The sequence below is a fragment of the Camelus bactrianus genome, chromosome 10 (assembly GCF_048773025.1).
Source record: "Camelus bactrianus isolate YW-2024 breed Bactrian camel chromosome 10, ASM4877302v1, whole genome shotgun sequence".
NCBI classification, from domain to species: domain Eukaryota; kingdom Metazoa; phylum Chordata; class Mammalia; order Artiodactyla; family Camelidae; genus Camelus; species Camelus bactrianus.
The window spans coordinates 33,440,880-33,460,981 of record NC_133548.1 but is presented as its reverse complement, the minus strand read 5'-3'; the positions used below and the strand labels follow the sequence as shown (position 1 = coordinate 33,460,981).

Below are 20,102 nucleotides of genomic sequence, written 5' to 3'. Positions count from 1 at the left end.
TATCCCTCTCTAGCCAATGCCCCCATTTCTCTGTTTCCTTTGACAGTAAAAATCTCCAGAAGAGCTAGTAAATCCTGTCTTCACTTCTTCCTCTTGCCTTTTCTTTTGAATCCATCTTAGTCAGGTTTTGGCCCCTATAATTGTACCAAAGATACTCTATTAAAGTCACCAAAGACCTCCACATTGCCAGTTCCATGGTTAATACTCTGTTTTTATCTGATTTGACCAATCAGCTGTACTTGACCTAATTGGTCACACTCTCCTTGAAAGTTATTCTTCACTGGGTTATTGGGCCTCCAGAAACTTGGAATAATCTTTCATTCCTCAGTTTTTCCCTCTTCCTCTAAATGTAAACATGTTAATATTATCTTCATACTGTATCTAGACTCTGACCACTTTTCACCATGTCTGCAATTACCAGGCTGGTCCAGATCATTACCATCTCTCATCTGTATTGTTGTAATAGTTTGCAAGAGTTTTCCCTGATTCCATCTTTACTATGCCCCTATTCTACTCGATTCTCAACTCATCAACCAGAGTAATCCTTTTAATTAGATCATGTCAGTCCTCTACTCAAATTTTCTAAATCACTTCCTGTCTATCCTAAAAGTGAAAGATTAATCCATAGCATGGCCTCAAATTCCAAGGTGATCTAGCTCCTTTCTGCTTCTCCATCCTCATCCCTTCCAACTTTTTCCTGCTTTTTTTGCTCCAGCCACACCTGCGTCCTTGATGTTACTTGAACATTTCACACACACTCCTGGCTTAGGGCCTTTGCTGTTGGCTCGGTCTGGAATACTTTTTCCTTCCATATTCTCTTAATTTGCTTCCTTGAAGTATTCAAACGCTTTTTCATCAGTGGAACTATTGAATGTGGAAACTCTCCCACCACGTTGTTCCCACCCCTTTATTCAGCTTTACTTTCTTCTTGGCATTGACCACTTCCTGTATTTATTTGCTTATTATGTGTTCATACCTCCCCCTCGCCTGTCTTCTCCCAAAGGTCAGAGGTTTTTCTCACATCTGTATCTTCACTTAGTACAGTGCTTATGTCATACGTTGCTTGCTTTGTATCTTAGGGTACTCACTGTTGAGCCCTTTAAGTTATATATGCAATTGGTAAAAACCCAGACTGAACCAAAATAAGACAAAAAATGAAGTGGACGGCAGTGATTCTCTGAGCCACCAAATGGGTAAGCACTGGAGTCACTTGTGCAGACAGGCTTGCAGGACCGCAAGGATATGCGTGATGATGTTTTGCAGTAGGTGCATAACAGGGATATCTGCTGGGCTGGCTGGAAGTTCTGCTGGGTCTTTTCCCTGTTTGGGATCTGACTAGGCTGTGGAGTCTGTTAGGTAAAGCAGGTGGGGTGGATTGGAGGGCATAGTCGAGGAAGGGGACTAAGGGCTACCATCCTTTGAGCAGCTACTACAAGCCAGGCTCTGATTTACAGACTTTTTATTTCAATATCACATAAGACATTGGGGGCTTCTATTACTGCTTCATTTTACAGAGAGATTGAATGACTGTGTCGAACTCTTCTATCTCAGAAGAGTTGGAGCTGGACATTACAGCACTGAAAGCTCATTGGTGGCGGGGGGAAGGGGAGGTACAAGAAAGTAGCTCTGGCGTTCTCTTCAGATCTCACATTCTCACACACAGGATATTTAGATTCAAAATATGTCCAGAGCGTTTAGTTTCTTAAATGAAGTTGGTCCCAGACTTAGGATGGTTTGACTTAACAACTGTTTAGCTTTACAATGGTGTGGAAATGATACATTTAGTAGAAACCACACTTTGAATTTTGGACTTTGATTTACTTTCCCCAGACTATCGATACACGGCATGATACTCTGTTGTGATGCTCGGCAGTGAACAACAACTTCCAGTCAGCCACGTGATCATGAGAGCAAACAGCTGGTACCCAGGCAACCATTCTGTTCCTCACCTTAAGCACAGTGTTCAGTAGATTACATGGGATCCAACACTTTATTATAAAATAGGCTTTGGGTTAGATAATTTTGCCCAATGGTAGGCTAATGTAAATATTCCGGGCACGTTTAAGGGAGGTGAGTCTTAAGCTCTGATGTTTGGTAGGTTAAGTGTATTCAGTACATTTTGACTTAGGATATTTTCAACTTAACGATAAGTGTATCAGAACATAACCCCATTATAAGTAGAGCGAGATCTGTGTTTACTAAGTTTTTCAAAAAAGCATTTGTGGGGCTCCTTTTTATTTGAGCCAGCATAATGCTACAGGGAATGTAGAATTAAATATATATTTTATGCTTTAAGGAGCTTATGGTCTTGTTTGACACATAAAACCACAGATAGACTAGTTGATTGTAATACACAATAATATCTGATGCAGTGCTGAACTGTATCAGCTGAACCTCGAGTGCCATCACAATTCATAGTCTGTGCCCGCAGTCAGCTCAGCATTCATTGAGTGTGCTTTATATGTTAGATCCTATACTAGTTTCTGGGGAGAAAGAGATGATAAGAATATTATTATAGAGATGATAAGAATATTAAATACTTTATGCTGAGCACCATCCTAAGTACTTTAAATGTGTCTGTTAACTCTTACAAGAACCGTGTAAGGTAGGTACTGTTATAATCTACATTTTTCAGATGAGAAAACTAGAAAATACTGGTGAAGTAATTTATATGCTCAGTGTTCTATTACCAGTAAGTGGCAGAGTCATGTTATAAATCCAGTAATTGTAGCCACTTATATTGAAGACAAGGTACAAGTTCTAAGGATCCCAGGCTGTAGTTGGGAAGATGAACTGATTCCTGTGTGTGGTAGGTTCTACCACATTGTAGAAAAGGGTGCTTGTAAGAGTACAGAGATAGATGGTGCTATTAATCCACCTTGCAGGGGGCATGGTCACAGGGAGGATACAGAAAAGTTTCCCTCATATGCGGATTGTTCTAGAAAAATGGCGGTTACCTATATCTGAATCTCTCCACATTCTTTCCAGAAACATGGAGAACAAATAAAAGTATACATACAATGTCACCATAAATGGAGGCAGAAAGTGCTGTAAACATCAATGTACTTGAAGATAAAACTTTACAAAATGAACATAAAAGAGCAGAAACTTGTATACAAACTACTAGTAATGAGAAAATACATCAGGTGATGTAAATTCTTTTAAAAAATCAACTTCATAGTAGGAAAAACTGTAATATAATACTTCAGCCTGAATCAAATATCCTTTAATAAACGTCTAGAGGTAGGAAACTCACTCTAAATCAAAGTAGGAGAATACAAAAACTAGGAATGTGTAAAATATGAGTGACTGAATGCAGGAAAGAAACGAAAGAATTACCATTTTAGAAATAAAAAATAAATTGTAAAAACCTCAAAAGAGAATAAATTGAAAAAGAATTCTAGGGAACATTGAAGAAAAGCATTAAAATAACCAAGAAAATGAATATTAAATAAATAAAAATATCTGTAAAGAAGATGGTTAATAAAGAAGATAGGTAAAGATGATACTATATATATAGTATGTAATTATATATATGTAATTGAAGTCACTGAAGAAAAATGAAATAATTGAATGAAACTAATATTTAAAATCATAATGCAAGATAGGCAAAATTCTCTTGAAAAAGAACTAATTGGAAGACTCACTTTGTGTTCAAATCTTACTACAAAACTTAGAATAATCAAAGCATTGTGCTATTGGCATAGGATAGACATATGGACCAATGGAACAGAATGGAGAATCCAGAAACGACCCTCACGTATTTGGTAAGATGATTTTCAAAAAATGGGTACCAATGCTGTTCAATGGGAAAAGGACAGTTTTTCAACAAATGGTGCTATAAAAACTGAATACCCATTTGAAAAAGAGTGAAGATGTACCTTTACCTTTCACCACATACAAAAAGGAACTCAAAATGAATCAAAGACCTAAATGTAAGAGCTAAAACTATAAAACAGTTAGAAGAAGACATAGGGCAAAATCTTCATGACATTGAATCTGGCAGTAACTTCCTGCATAAGACCTCAAAAGTCTGGACAATAAAAGAAAATAAAGGATAAATTTGATCTTATCAATATCAAAGACTTCTGTACACCCAAAGGACACTATTCAAGAGAAGAAAAAGCCCACAGAATAGGAGAAAATATTTGCAAATTATACAGAATAAAGAACTCCCATGACTCAACAACAAACAACCTACTTCAAAAATGGGCAAATTATTTTAATAAATATTTCTCCAAAGAAGATACATAGTTGGTCAATCAACATGAAAAGATGCTCAACTTCCTTAGGCATTAGGAAAATAGAAATAAAAAGCACAATAAGATGCCATTTAGTACCCATTAAGAAGGCTATCATTAAAAACAGAATAAATGGTGAAGATATGGAGAAAATAGGACCCTTGTACATTGCTGGTGGGAAGGTAAATGGTACAGCTGCTAGGGAAAATAGTTTGGTTCCTCCAAAAGTTAAACATTAAGTTACCATATATGACCCAGCAATTCCACTCCCAGGTGCATGCCGAAAGGAACTGAAAGTAGAGCTTTGAATAGATATTTGCATGCCAATGTTTATTTCAGTATTTTTCACAATAGCAAACAAGTGTCTTATCAGCAGATGAATGGGTAAACAAAATGTGGTATATACATTCAATGAAGTATTATTCAGCTATAAAAAGGAAAGTAGTTTTGATATATCCTACAGCGTGAGTGAGCCTTGTACACATATGCCAAGTATAAGCCAGACACAGAAGGACAGATATTATGATTCTCCTTATATGAGATACCTAAAACAGTTAAATCACAGAGAAAGTAGAGGTTAACCCCATGCTACTTTTCCACAAATACATGGCTGAGGGGGGAGGATAAGAAGTTGTTGTTTATGGTTAGAGTCTCTGTTTGGAATCATGAAAAGTTTTGGAAAAAGATAGTTGTGGTGGTTGTACATCATTGTGAATGTAATTAATGCCACTGAATTGTATATTAAAAATGGTTACGATGGTGAATTTTATGTTACATAAATTTAGAAAATTAATAATATATTCCAAACCGTTAAGTATATGCTTTAAATTAATAAATTATATTTATGTGAATTATATCTCAAAGCTGTAAAAAAAGTACAATGCAAGAAGAAAAAAATCCAAATCTACATATTGAGTGGACCCATCATGAATTTGGGAAAATTGACCTGAGATGTCTACTCTGAGATATCCTAGTAAAACTACTTAATTTTAAAATGAAAGAAATATTCTCATGACTTCAAGGGAAAAAGACCACGTCATTTACAAAGGAAAGAAATTCGGGTTGGCATCAGACATTTTGACAGCAACATACAAAGCAAGACAAAAGCGGCATTTTCAAGAAAACTCAAGATAGTGTGAGAAAAGCTCCCCAGTTTGACAACAGAGTTGGGTCTTGGTGTATGATACGGCCAGATAAGTGCTAGGAAGTTATCTTGGACCAGGGGACCAGAATGCACAAAGGTTGGAAGCAGAAGAGTCCATGAAACTTCCAGGACTTGCAAATAGTTCAGTATGTCTGGAGTCCCTGTGAAGCAGAGAGACTCTTAAGGCGGTGAGGGAGAGGTGAAGGAGACTAGCAGAAGGTGTACACAGTTTTTTATGTATTTGTGGAAAAGTAGCATGGGGTTTACTTGAGTAATTCTTCAATTACTCTAAATATCCTCTTGTGATGGAAAGATTGATATACAGATTTTCATTCAACGTAGTATTGAAAAAGTACAGGTGGACAGTTAATGCATTTAAGAGGCAGAGGAGCCTAGCCAGTGTACCCATTGGATAATCATCACATAAGCATAGAGGGATGACTGAGACCAGGAACTGATCAGATGGACACAAGTGCGAACACACGAGAAATGAAAATCACTGTTATTAAGCGTGTATGTTGTGCCTCGCACTGGTCTAGACACTGGGGATGCCATTGCAGATAAGAACTGTCTTCTGCTTTTAAGTTGCCCACAAATTCATAAACTGCTGATTACATCACAGAATGTAAATGAGGTAGGCAGCAAGGTGTGGTGAGAAGATCTGAATTCTTAGGCACTGCTGAGTGGGCATCCCAAGACTTACTGCAGTTCTTCATTTGAGTCTAGAATTGTTTGAATTAAGTGTATTTTCTTGTTCTTCTTCATGTTAAGATCCTTTAGTTGTAAGTAACAGAAATGAACTTTAATAACTTGATCAAAAAAGGCAAGATTACTAAAAAAGTTACCAGATTATCTCATGGACCAAATATAAGGAAAGGGATGTAGCTGGGTCACTCACTGGGAGGCTCTGGAAAACCAGCAAGCACTCAGGTGGCTCAGTACCACGTTACTTGAGCCTTTTCACATCAGCTTTGGGCAACTGTTTTCAAAGCAATTACTATCCAGTATCTCATTGAGCCTTAAAAAAAGGTAAAGAAAGAAACAGACACCATTTTGTTTATGTAAAAGGTGAGGAAATAATCTCAGGAAGATGAAGTGATTTGTCCAAGATCACATCCCAAGTTTAGTGGTTAAGTCTAGAATTTAGAACAGTCCTTGTGATTCTTGAATCTGTTTTGTCCCCATTAGTCGTCTTCAAAACCTTTTTCTCACGAGCATGCAAAAATTTCCCCTTCCTTATAATTCCCTCACCTTCTTAATTTTTCTTTTCTCATTCATTGTGGTTTTGGAATTAAAGGAGTCACCCTTGTGTCCTTAATAATAGGCTTATCTCAGACATCTCCTAAAACCGTCTAACTTACATCCTCTACTCTGAACATAAAGGGGCCATTAGGAAAGGGGATAATTAAAGAGATAAGTAGGCGATCTCAGACATCTCAGTGATTTTCTTATTATCATCCATGAAATGCCTTATCAGAAATGGGCCATGATAGTTTAAATGATCCGTTGGAGTTTAAAAAGGAGTTTGAAACTTAATCAGACACTTTCTGAACTTGGAGTTGTAACCTCATTGTTTTCCAAACTCCATTTTTTCCTCCACAATGAACAATAACTTTTTGATTAAACAGCTGGCAGTGACTATTGAATGCCTCACATTTAATAACAAAAGCCCTCCTTCAGAAGAGGAAATTTTATCTAAATTGCTTTGCTCTTCTTCCCTGATTGTGAACTTCTAAAATCTGACAGGACTGATAGCAGGAAAAAAGAAAAATTTCTTTCAAGAAAGGGGTGATTACTCTGTGAAAGAAAGAGCCCCAAACTAAATGAATAATTCAGTGTACTTGCTCAAAGCAGAAGTTGAGGCATACAAGTTGTCCTTTCAGTAAACATTATTAAAAAACAATCAAGTTCGTATTGACACGTTTATATTGGGACGGCTATAGACAGCAGCCTAGAGAGAAAAGGCATGAACGTTCCACTCACTAGTCAAGGGCCTTGCTCGCTGGTTTTCTTCTTAAAGGGAGCAGCTACCATTATTTAGCTAGTGCTGTGTGCCAAGCGCTGTGCTGAGTCCTTCACGTATGAATTAACTAGTACCCCAACTTCAACACTCCCTGCCCTCCTGCTGGGATCTCCCAGCAGGACCAAAAGGGAGAGGGAACCTGTGAGTCCACTTTGGCACAGAGCAAGGCAAAGAGTGTATCTGGAGAAGGTAAATGGAGACATTCAGCATACTTTAGCATTTGCCACTATTTGAAATTGAATAATTAACAAATAACTATAATTTATTTGCACTATAATGGCTCCAGGAGGCCAGGGATATAATAGTATTTTCGTCAAATAAATTTAAAAGTGGCTGCCTGTATATTGTCTGTCTGTTCAAGTACCCCTCCATTCATCATCCACACAACTATTATTGAGCCATGATTGGGAGAACTTTGACTTTTTCATATGCACCACAAAAAGGTGGCATGCTAAAGGACTTTTTCTTCGTACTGCTCTCCTGTTTGCCTTTTATTTAAATAGAAAAACACCTAGAAACGGCCCCACAAGGGGTATTGTCCCCCTGTGCCGCTTGCTCTGCCTTGGAGATGCTCTAAGCAGAGTCCCAGCTGCTCCATCATAGGCTAGTGTGGCCGTAGAAGAGTAGCTGGTGCAGGAGCTCCTAGTCAAGCCTGACTTGGCTGCTTGAGGACAGACTTTGCCAAATAAAGCCTTCGTCAGAGATTCTTTTTTGCAGTGGGGCCAGACTGGCATCTGTTACATCAGAGTTTATGAGGGGCCTAGAACTCTGTATTTTTGAAAAGCTTACGAGGCTCCCATAATATCTAGCCAGGTTTGGCAACAGACATTATTGGTGCTTTCCAAGGTCCTGAAAAAGTAAAAAAGTCAATGAATATAGATCTCTGCTTGAATCTTGGGAGTACCTATGTTGTGGGTGGTAGTAAGTGGTCTGTGGTTGTATCAGGACTTGATGGAGAGGGAGAAATATTTGCCTTATCCCTTATCATAGCTGCTGGCCCCTGATGTATTTCACGCGGATTGTTTAAAAATGGTCAATCTCAGGCCTTTGGTGAGACATCCATTTGCCCTGGGAAGCTTCAGAACATTTCGTGAGGATTTCACATATGGTCTCTGCATGACAGATGGCTTTTGGTTGTTTATATATTAACATAGCAAGTAGCAGATGGAGGTTGAATCAGAGACCTTCAATGTCCTTTCTGACCCTGACAGTCCTGGTTACTACTATGTACTTAAATGAGCGGCAGGCTTTTGATTTATCACAAAATTGGGACATTCATCTAGATGAATAATAAAATGAGGTTACACTAAATTATCACTCACTCATGAATACCAGCAAATATTTTGAAGGCAGCTAGTCTGGGGTATAATTGAACATTCTGTGCAGCACATTTTGTCTGAATTCTCGGAAAAAATGGGACTAATGACTATGGATTCATGTGCCATCAGTGGCAACACCAAGGGAGTGATTTAGGAGGCTCTTAACTCTCCTCTCTTTCCTATCAGATTGCTGCCCCTAAGCTCCTCTTTCACAGAAATTGTAAAGCTGACAGTGGGTACTCTTCTAACCAATTGAGTCAAGTGGCTTAGATCAGGTTTCTTTCTTTTTTTTTTTTTTTTTTTCTGAAAATACTGCAAGTTAAAATATCTTTTAGATTGTTCTGTGAGGGTAGAAACATTACCCAATAACCTGATAACATTAATAATGTACATTAGAAAAGCATTTATTAGAATTTACAATGTGCTTTTATTGAGATTACCTGTTTTATATTCGTCAAAAATCTGTCTAATAGGTATTGTTAAGTTTATGAGTGAAGAAACTGTAAGGGCCTAGAGAGATTTAGTAACTTGCCCAAAGTCACAAAGCTTGATGTAAATGGATGTTGTCTGACTTTAGTCCAGTGATCTTTCTGTACCTCACACTGTTTATGTAACCAACTGGTGGAATATCTGACTTTTTAAGGGCAGAATCAATAGAGGATTATAAGGCAACGTGGCATAGCACAAATTTACGTCTGGATTTGAATTTAGGCTTTGCATTTATTGAATGGTATTAGGCAAGTCATTTAACTTCTGTGAACGTCTGTCAATTGAGTATAGCAATGTCCGCCTTTTAGGGTTATTTCAAGGATTATGAAGTCTTTAAAATTCTGGCCTGTAGTAGATAATCAGGGGCAGCTCTTACAACTTTTGAGGCCGTGTCTGTCTGAGTTTGAGGATAACTGTCCTTGCCAAGTGGTCTTCTATCACCTGCTGGGGTATCCTTCAGAGACTGCAGTTCATTCACTGCCTCCTGTTGTTGTCTGACTACTAGAAAGTTCTTATCTTGAGCTGAAAATACCTCCGTGTAGCTTACACTTGGTATACCTTTTACCTCTTTTAGCTACGTTGAACAAGTCATATCCCTCTTCTACATGCCTGTCCTCCAGATATTGGAAGACTTTATCATACCATCCTTTAATCGTCTTCAAATTTAATATCTTCTGTTCTTTCAACCATTCATCACTTGATTTGGCTCACGGGGCCCTCACAGTCTTGCTTGGTTCTTTCAAAAGTGTGTCTGTTTATCATCTGAGAAGTTCCTACAACTCAATGTGATTATCTCTAAGCAGACTGACTCAGATTAGAACGAGATAATTACCTTCTCCTGGTACAGTTTAAGATTACAGCATCCTTTCTGACAGCCTTATCTTAGCTCACTATTGACCAGAACAGCAAAGTGGTCTTTTTCAATATGCATTTCTGTTAAACCTTAGATCTCACATTCTGTCTTTGAGAAGCACAGTCCCTGAGCATGGGATCTTTCATTTTTTTGTTGTTGTTGATAAATTTCATCTTACTTAATTTGGCCCTAATTTTGGCCTGTTAATGTCTCTTAATCCTGATGGTGTTATCTTAAAACTTCTATTTTCCTGCAGATTCCATAAGCACATCTGCCACTACACTGCCAAATCATAAGTAACAACGCTAAATAGGACAGACTTATATGAGCTAATTGTTGGACCTGATCCACCATCAGCATGATCTTGGAATAGACAGAGTAAGGGTTGGTAACAAGTAGTGGGAGAGAGAGATTTAGGGCATAAAACACGGCTAAGCAAGGAAAGTACCCTTGACATAGAGATCCAGATGAGGAGAGAGAATGAGACTTTAAAACTTAATTGCTAGGCAAGAAAAAGATGCAGTTGGCAAGTGTTTTCTAAGGTCACATGAGGACTTGATCGTCTCTGGAAGACCTCCCCTTTCTCTGGATGGTGCTCACACCCTTCTCTGGCAGAGTTTCTCCAGCATCTTTGCTAATCTCATTTGAACACTGCTGCTTTCTCATTTACCACAATAAAGGCACCTCCCTCCAGATTTCAACTTCGCCTTCTCTTTTTAGTTCACTTTTATGTTTATTCTGCAGACAGTGGCTAAGGAATGGTTTGGAAACCTGAGCCCTGCTAACACCATCTTTCCTGAGCTCTGCATGGATTTAGCTTAGAAGTCAGTTCTTACATGTTGGGGCCATACCATATTCACCCCTATAATCCATCTGCCTGATTACAGTCTGTTTCCTCTGGTACAATGCCAGGGGTGTCATTTTTGTCTTGTCATTTTTTGAGTGTCATTGGTTTTGTTAAGCAGACTGGTAGGAGGAGCTGCAGAGCTCCCCTTTGGGGTGTTCCTTTCATGCCTTTCTGGCACAAGCCCTATGTGATGTGTCTTCTATGTTAGCAAATAATTAACAACAGCCAGGACGCCTGACATGGAAATTCAACAACTTGCTCACATCAGTGTACACGGTTGGCAAACACTCCTGTCACAGTGCTTTGAGGAACTATTTTGTAGATTTTATTTCCATGACGTATGGAATGAATACTGAACAATTATCAGGGCCAAGAATAATGCCAGTGACACCATAGATGTCATCTGTTTTTCTAGAGGAGATCAAGAACTTTGGTTATTTGCCCTTCGAGGCTGAGAGGGAGAGATCATGTTATGTCTCTTTTAGCATAAGACCAAGAGAGGGACTTGCATCCTGTGCATGGCCACCCACCACTGTGTTAGTGAGGGGAGATAGGGTAGGGATTGCCTTGTGTTCTATGACCGGGAACTTTCTCCAAGGAACACCTTGATACCCACTGGCGCCAGCTAGAAGGCAGTGGGGTGAGGCGCTCTCTAGCCAAGGAAGGTCACGGTAACTTTCCTCTCCAGGGAGAACATGAATACTTTTCTTCAATTCTAGGCAAAGCCCAAGATAAACCTCTTCATTTAGCATCTCATTTGGGCTTCATATTGTCTCATTGAACAGCAGCATAATACATGTCGATTCACAAGGTTTACACTGGAAATTCATTCTTCTATATAATTGGGAAAGGTACCGCGGAGTCCCTTCAGAGGCCTTTCTTCATCCGGGTAAATAAAAATCCAATATTCTCTCATAAGTAGTGTTGTTGAACCGCTGCATTGCTTTGTGTTGAGCTCTGAGGGCTTTATCTGTTAACAGAAAATCAAGTTCATCATAGAATATTGACTGGCCTCTTAAGCAGATGGGATGCTTGCTAGGGAGGGCGTTCTTAACCAAAGTCATGAATAAAGAGAAGTTGGACCTTGTGAAGGAAATTCCTAATGTGAGCCCTTGACGCGGTGACTGACTTTCACAAGGAGCGAGACATCTACTCTTTGCATTCTTCATTCCTCTCAAGCAGTTTTTGTTTGACTAAACGTTTAATTTTGCACGCTGTTGTATTAGAAGTGAGTTACTTACACTTGAAAATACCAATAGGTACTAACAGAATGCAAAATTCCCGTATTTCTCCTAATACATCTTAATAGGCAGCACCTTGTTTGAATGTGAGGCCTAGAAACATGACTAAGTGGGAATGGGGCTTTTTTTTTTTTTTTTTTTTGCCAAAAGAAAGGGTAGATGTTTAGATGGTTGTAGAGTAAGTGCATTATTTCTGTCAGATAGCCTATGGGAATGTGATACATTCGGGCTGATAATAATGCAGTCGACTTAAGCAGTAAATTGTGCACTTACCAAAAGGATTATGCACGATCTAATTAATGTTCATGTTGCTGTTTCTCTTGCTCTTTCTGACATCCATCTATCTGGCTTTCCTGTGAGTGAGCTGTATGCCTGGCAGACTCAGACTTGCTATTCCTATCTAGGAACAGTGAGAGGGGTTCTTCTTGCTCTTTTTTTGGGGGGGGGGGTCCTTGTACAAATCTCCTGAGCTGGGGATGGTGAAGGAAGGCACTGGAAGAAGACTAGCAATTCCACTTGCTTTTCACTGGCTACATTTTTCTCAGGATTATCTGCATGGAGTCTCGAGTTCAGCTGCCTGGTTTCTCAGTCTGTATTACTCAGTTTTGGGACTTGCTCATCGGAAAGTCTTTGCCATGGTACTTGAGGGCTTGTATAACTGTCTGTCTGTAGCTCTTGCATTCTGAAGATGGTATCAAGGAACTTGCATTCCTTCCTTCATTCATTGACTATACAGAGTGGGCACCGACTCTGACTAGGCTGTCTTCCAGACGCTAAGGACGCTGACATGAAAAAGATAGACAAGGCCCCTGATTTCAAGATGCTTACTTCTGGTAGGAGGAGATAGTCAATCAGCAAAGAGACAAGATAATTTTGGAGAGTTATTTGCTTTGATGAGGGCTAAGCAAGCTGAGTGGTGAGAGGTCAGGAGCTGCCTTATACGGGAAGACCGGGGCAGGTCTTAGTGCAGGAGGCAGCTGAGGAGGCGCAGCGACGCTGTGGTGCGGGCCTTGTTTCCTCCACACTCAGCAGGCCATCGGTGGTTGTGTGGCAGTCGGGAAGTGCAGGCACAACTTGAGGGTGAAGGTATTGGACCCACGGGGCCAAGGTAAGGCCAATTTCTCCTTCCTGGGCAGGGAGGTCTGGGAAAGCAGGTTCAGCCAGGACCAGAATCCTAGACTCCAGTGGGTAGTACAGGGTGAAGGGTCGTGAGTGGAAGTATGTATGTCCAAATGGGTCCTCCAAGTGGGGAAGGTCTCAGAGATCAGTGAAGAACTGACATACAGGGCAGTCAGAATATATAGAAAATAATACAGATAAAGGATAAATGAGGGAAGTCTGAAATAAGAACTTAGAGGGCCTTGGCTGACTGCTGACATTTCAATTCTGCCAGAAACCTTTTCTGTGGATTGGCTACATCCACTTAGGGTCCCAAATGGACTAGGAAAGTACCTAGTGCCAGCCTGGGTGAAAGTGTCAGGAGTAGTGTCTTGCATTTTACTCACACAAAATGTTTTGTTATTCTTGGTTTGGCGATTGTGTCCAAATACAGTCTAAGAAATTATAAAATATTTCTTCTAATGTTTCCTTTTTCCTGAGGCCTTCCCTTATCTTCTATGATTTTATGAACTGTCAACAAAAGTCAAACTTTTCTAAATGTCAAAGAACTACATGTTTTGAAAAGATATAAAAGATACTAAATAAGATGTTTGCTTAGAATTTTGAGTAATTTACATAGAAAAGTTTGTGATTTGTGTCTGAAAAGAACTGAAAGAAGCTAATGAATGACATTTAAAGTTAACATAATAAAAATACTGGGTCCTTAGGGTGTCATAGGAAATGTACTTTGTCCAAAAGTTGTGTTTTGAATCCAAAGTTTAGTATCTAAATAGGTTGTCAGTTTGTACTATGGCTAATCAGGATAAACAGCAACAGAAGTTAATGCTGTTGGTTTCTTTGTTTCCTGTTCCATATTCACTTGTTCTAGCTTTTAAATTTGTAGAAGGCGAAAAGAATCTTAGAATTTAAACATTTTCAGAGTGGTGAGAACTTGTGGTAAAATAGACACCAAGTTCTTACATTGTAGCATTGAAATCACCCACTCTTAAATAGACTCCATGTGACAGTGATGTCATTCCCTTAAACTGTATCCCAGAGCACAAGCCAGGCACCTAGAATACTAAAAATCTCATCTTAATGGAGTCATTTGATGGGAGGCACAGCCAGTGGGCTGGAATGGGTCATGTGACCCGCGTAGCACAGCACTCTCAGGCACCTGTGAATTTTACAGAATGGCAGCACCTACTATGTGCCAATGGCATTAAAGGCATTTCATTTAAGCCTCACTGCAACCCATACTGTTGGCAGTAATAACCTTTTTTTTTTTTTTTTTTTTTTTTTAATGTGAGAGCTGAGGTACAGAGAAATGACTTGATTGAGGTCCCACAGCTAGTAGAATACAGAGCTGGAACAGGAACCCAAGTCTATTTTATCCCCAGTTCACATGTCTCTGCTACAACACATGATCTCTGATACCTCTTAGCTTTGTGGGAATGAAAATGCAACAGTGGCCTTTCTGTTTTTCAGTAGGGTGTATTTGTTAGAGTAAATAATACCAGCCGCAGCTGCAGAAAATCTCACCCATCTCAGCTGGGTTGACACAGAACTTTATTTCGTCTTCTGAAGCATCTGGTTGGATGTGTCTACTGGCAGGTGGCCTCCCACATCATCATTTAGGGATCGGGGAATCCTCCCTCTTGTGGCCCTGCCCACCTCTTAGCCCTCAGAGCCTTCTCTAGACAGCTGAAAAAGAGAAAGTGAAGGACAGAATGTGAAAGATGCTTGAGGGAGATTGGTGGGGGGGTAGGTCAGGCTTAGTAGTGGTGCACATCCCATGACCACACCCAGCTGTGAGGGATGCTGGAAACAGTGTAGCTACGAAGCAGTGCAGCAGGAGGAAGAGAAAATGGGTCCTAGGAGGGCTTAACCAGTCTTGATCATGTGCTTTTGCACATGAACTTGTGTTCTTCATTTCTTTCCGATGAGTAAGTCAAGTTAGGGATTTTAGTTTTGAGTGAGGAGCACAGAGTTTGGCGGGGGGGGGGGTCTGGGTTCAAATCCAAGCTCTGCCATTCACCAGCTGCCTCGCCTTGGACAGGTTGTTTAACTTTGCTGAGCCTAGAACACCTGTCTGATGGTGGTGTTGGGAGGATTAAGTGAGTTAGTGTGTGGAAAGCCCTGAGGACAAATGCTTGGCACACAACCAGCGCTGTGTAAGTGCTGGCTGTTGTGGCTGCGTGTCAACTCCACTTGGCGCTTCATTCCCGATGCAGCTGTAGCGTCCCCTTCTTTGGGAAATCTTCTCTGACTCTGTTTCCTCATTTCTCTGCCTCCACAGATGGTACACTTACTGCACTGAATTAAAAGGTGTGTTCGTGCCTGATATCTGTCTGGCTCAGGCATTTGACCTGAGGGCAAGAACTTGGTCATGTTAATTTTGTCTGTATCCCCGTGGCCAGCACAGTGTCACACACGTTGGAGACAATCAGATACCTGTTGAGGGGATGGAAACCTCATTAGCCAGAATACCAGAATGTCAGAATATAGAATTCGATTTCCTGACCACACTGGAAACCAAGGAGTTCACTGTATTAGCTTTGGCTTTGCATTTCAGTAGACTTGGGTGGTACTAAATTTAAGTGACAGACCACTGTGCCCTACTGGCCTATTGCACGAGGCATTCCACCAAACTGTACCCCAGGGGTCAGCCGTCCTTTAGCCAAGATTATGTTTGTCTGACATACAGATGGCATAACTCCCCCTTTACAGGGGCACACGTAGGGATGTGATCACCCCATTTATTATTCTATGATATGTTATCAACATTAATCTGTGCAGTCCTTCCATCCATCCTTCCTTCCTTTCTCTTTGTCTTTTTCTCCCTTTCTTTTTCCTTCTCTCTCTCTCTCCCCCTTTTCCTCCTCTGCCCTTCCCTCGCTCTCCCTCCCTCCCTTCCTTCCTTTCACTTTTCCCCCTTCACCATCCTTGTATCCTTAGGAAAACACTATCATATACCTCATTATGAATCTTTAAATTTTTGTGTATCCTTGGCTAATAGGTAAATTGTTTTGCATGTATGTATTTTTAATTTATAAACATTATAGACTTATATAGCTTTTTTATTCTATTTTTAAAACTTTAGTTTAAAATAATTTTAATCTTACAGAAAGATTTCAAGAATGGTCCAAAAACAACTATAAACCCCTTGTTCAGATTCTGCTTTCTCTTTCTCTCTCAAAATGATAATGTGTGTATTTACATCTGCGTGTGCTTACACTGTGTATATACATATTGTTATTCTGCACCCTTTGAGAGTAGGCTGCAGACATCATGACCTTCTACCCCCTGAATACTTCAGTACGTATTTCTGAAGAACAAGATGTACACTTCCTTAAACTTATACCTCCCAAGTCTCAAAATCAGGAAATTGAACATCAGTACAGTACTATTATGTAATCTGTGGTTCCTGTTCAAATTTGACCAGGTTTTCCACTCATGTCCTTTGTGGGATTTTCTTTTTCCTGCCCCAAGATCCAGTCCAGGATCCCGTCTCACATTTAGTTTTTATGTCCCTTTGGTCACTTTTAGTCTGCCACCTCTCCTTAGCCTGCCTTTATTTTTCATGACATTGACATTTGAAAGAGCACCGGCAGTTACTTTGAGGCATGTGCCTCAAACTGGGTTTGCCTGATAACTCCATGATTAGACTTCCAAGGTGTGGGGTTTTGTGTCTATTTTGTAATACTCTTGTTTTTAAGCTTCCATTTTGCTAGGCTTGTATCCAGTTTGTTGATCGTACCTGCTGTGTGGGGCGCTAGGAAGGCAGCAGCCGCAGGCTTTCCTCAGCATCGGGAGCGGCTCCTGACCTAGACTGCAGGACTGCGGAAGTCAGCACGTCCCTTTGACGCAGGCGTCCTGGGTCGCTGCCCTCCTTTAGCTGATAGTGGCCTCAGCTGTTTGCTTCCTCAGCTGTTTCTAAGGCCCAGGGAGCCACTATGATTTTGGAATAGAAAGCAGGTTTGGAATTTGATCTTTCTGATGGTTCCTCCCTTCATGCACTTAATCAACATTGGATAAAGGCCACCTTTGCTCACTGGAGCTCACCTCCTAGCACATTGAAAACCACAAAGAAAGTATTTAAATGGAAAGCTTCTCACTGTGACAGATGCAAATGTTTTAAAATGAAGGTTAAGATAAAAAGTTTGAAAATATTTACAATTTCTTCGTGAAACAACCTCGCAGAAAATTACACTTCTGCCTCTTCATCTAAATACAGCGGTTTCCGTTTCTCCCTGGCCTCCTCTGAAATTCACCAACGTCGAACATAATTTTTGCATCGTTATCTCCATAATGCATAAATAATTTTGCATTCCACTTTCCTCTGGTGAGAATTATTTTGTATACACTTTCCCACATTTCATAACCTGCATATTTATCACTCTTAACGACAGCCGTAAATTCCATCAGGCTGATCTGCTATAATGTATGCATTTCTCTTCTGTTGTAAAGTTGGCTGGTTTCTAGTTTTTCATTAATATTAGGGGAAAAAAAAACTTTTTTTTTTTTTTTTTTTTAGGAAGTATACAGTGTCTTCTGGTGTTTGATCTAAAATTGTTCCTTCTAACATAATAATAAAAGTTCATTCTTGTGCAGAAAACACAGCCTGTCTTTTTCAGGGAAACTTATTTTTCCTTGTGTATGTTTTGAGCATCCATTTATAAGGGAAAGATAATTAGTAGAGAAGGACCCGATACATTTAGTGCTTTGTCAGTTGCAGACCTTGCATGTATTGTTAGGAGACAGCATATGTCTGGTAGGGGATAGGAGAGTAATGGACGAAGGCAGCTAAGATGTAAGGCTGCAGCATGACAGCTCCCAGCTGCAACAGCCTTGCAATCATTCACTCGCCTTGACACAACTGGACAGTCCTTCAGTTCTTCTGCACTTTCCTACAGAGAGCCACTGGAGAATACATCACCCTCTGGCAGGAGGCAGTTAGCTGCATCCCAGCCGGGGGAACTGATTAGCTGTTAGACCTCTGGACCTACCTGGCAATGATTCTTCCCGAAGTTGCTCTGAGTAAGGACAGGGATGAAAGGAATGGACAGCGCCAGTATGAGGAATGGAAGTTCACCAGTGGTCCCTGTGTCACACCCCACTCACAATGACCTGAGCATCTTGAGGAGACAAGTTCAATTCTTAGGCAAGCTCTTCCTTTGCCTTCTCAGTACTAAGGTGCTGGAAGGTACTTGCCAGGGGTGATGTGGAGGCCTCTGATCAGCTGGTGGTTGCAGGGACTTTTTCTAAAGAGAGCACAAATTTCAAGATTTGTGATTGGCTAGCATGGGGCTTGGGAGGGCAGAAAAACAGAGGTAATTCAGTTGTTCATCAGGTTCTGTAAGTGCTTTCAGAGATCCTGGGACTGTGGCCTCCTCTGTATTAGTTGTATGTCATATGATGATTTTCTTCACATGCAGAATTTTTTCTTTTAATCTATGAAGGTGCAACTTCATACATCTGGTTTATTGGTCTGTCTACTGTTGCTTCGTATGGAGCTTGGAGCATAAAAAATGTGCAATAAATATTTGTTGATTGAATGATGATTTCAGTTACTTGACTTTGTAGACTAAGCAAACTATCATGTCGGTAGCTGCTGCTCCCTTGTTGAGAGAGGTATAGCAGGTTATTGTAAGAATGAGGAGTGGCAACTGAATAAAAACCAGTCAGGGCACAGTAGAGCACAAAGGAGGGTGCATGGGCTTTGCAGCCAGACGGATGGGGATTCTCACCCCAGCTTGACTGCTCCCTGTCTTGACTTGGTTGACTCGTTTAGAGTCTTGGAACCTCTACAGGTTTCTCACCTGTAATGTGGACAAAATACTTAGACTCTGTATGAGGTTGACTGCTCACAGTAGACACTCAGAAATGTTACTCTTCCTCCTTCCTCTGCCAAAAGGGCAAAGAGAGAGAGCTGGGAGGGGCCCAGATAATGTGTCTAAGTGCTGTCAGGAAACAGATCTCCACATTCATGTTACCTGTCATCTGAAAGGTGCCACGTGCCTTTATCTCTCCGGACCAGCAGCTAACACCATGAGGACTTCAGATAATGTGTTTGTACCTTTTGGTTCTGCTCTGAGCCTCTTTATTAATAACTGTGTTCTTTGTCCCTACAGGATTTATGAACGTGTGATAGACCCTCCTGAGACTAACCTTCCCCCAGGAAGCAGTTTATGGCTTGGTCAGCGCAACCAAAAGCATGGTTTATTCAAAGTAAGCACTACTTTCTACTTTCATCACATGCTTTTCTATGTGCCTGATGTGAATTTAATCATGTAATTGTCACAGCAATTCTATGAAGTAGGTGTTTAGAGACTCAGCGGAGAGGTAAGTGACATGCCCAAGGTCTCATGGTTCACTTTACTGCCACGTACAGATGATGCAGGATGTGAATAATCCTCAGAGGGTTTCTTATTGCCCTAATTCTGGGGGATTTAAGATACAGTTTGGTTTTCATTCTCAGAACCTATGTTAATTCAATTTTGGATGTACGATAAGAAATGAATCTCAACTTCTATGAGCTTTGGTTTTGCTGTCTATAAAGAGGGTAATACAAGAACTGCATTATTGTACTTCATAGAAATGGGATTCAGTGATAAAGTGAATTGAGGAAGTTAAACACATGAAATTGTAAGATAGTCTTGCTCTGCAATAGGAGGGCAGACTTGCTTCTGGCAGTGTGGTAGACTAGATACTTAAAAAAATCCTACTGCTTCAAATGCCTCTACATGTGGGATAAAATAGAACAAAAATCTTCTAAGATTCATCATTGCACTTAGAAGAAGGGAGAGGTTTAGAGGCCATATATATGGAGGAAAGCAAAAACCAG

The 20,102-nt window shown here is 40.3% G+C and overlaps 1 protein-coding gene across 2 annotated transcripts in view; it reads left to right on the top strand.

Annotated features, from left to right (window-relative positions):
• Positions 1–20,102, top strand: part of NELL1 (neural EGFL like 1) — a 755,554-nt gene that overhangs the window by 132,103 nt on the left and 603,349 nt on the right. For both annotated transcript variants that reach the window (XM_074372235.1, XM_074372234.1), the window contains exon 5: positions 19,390–19,486. In XM_074372235.1, the coding sequence (XP_074228336.1) occupies positions 19,390–19,486 (97 nt within the window). The remainder of the gene's footprint in view (positions 1–19,389; positions 19,487–20,102) is intronic.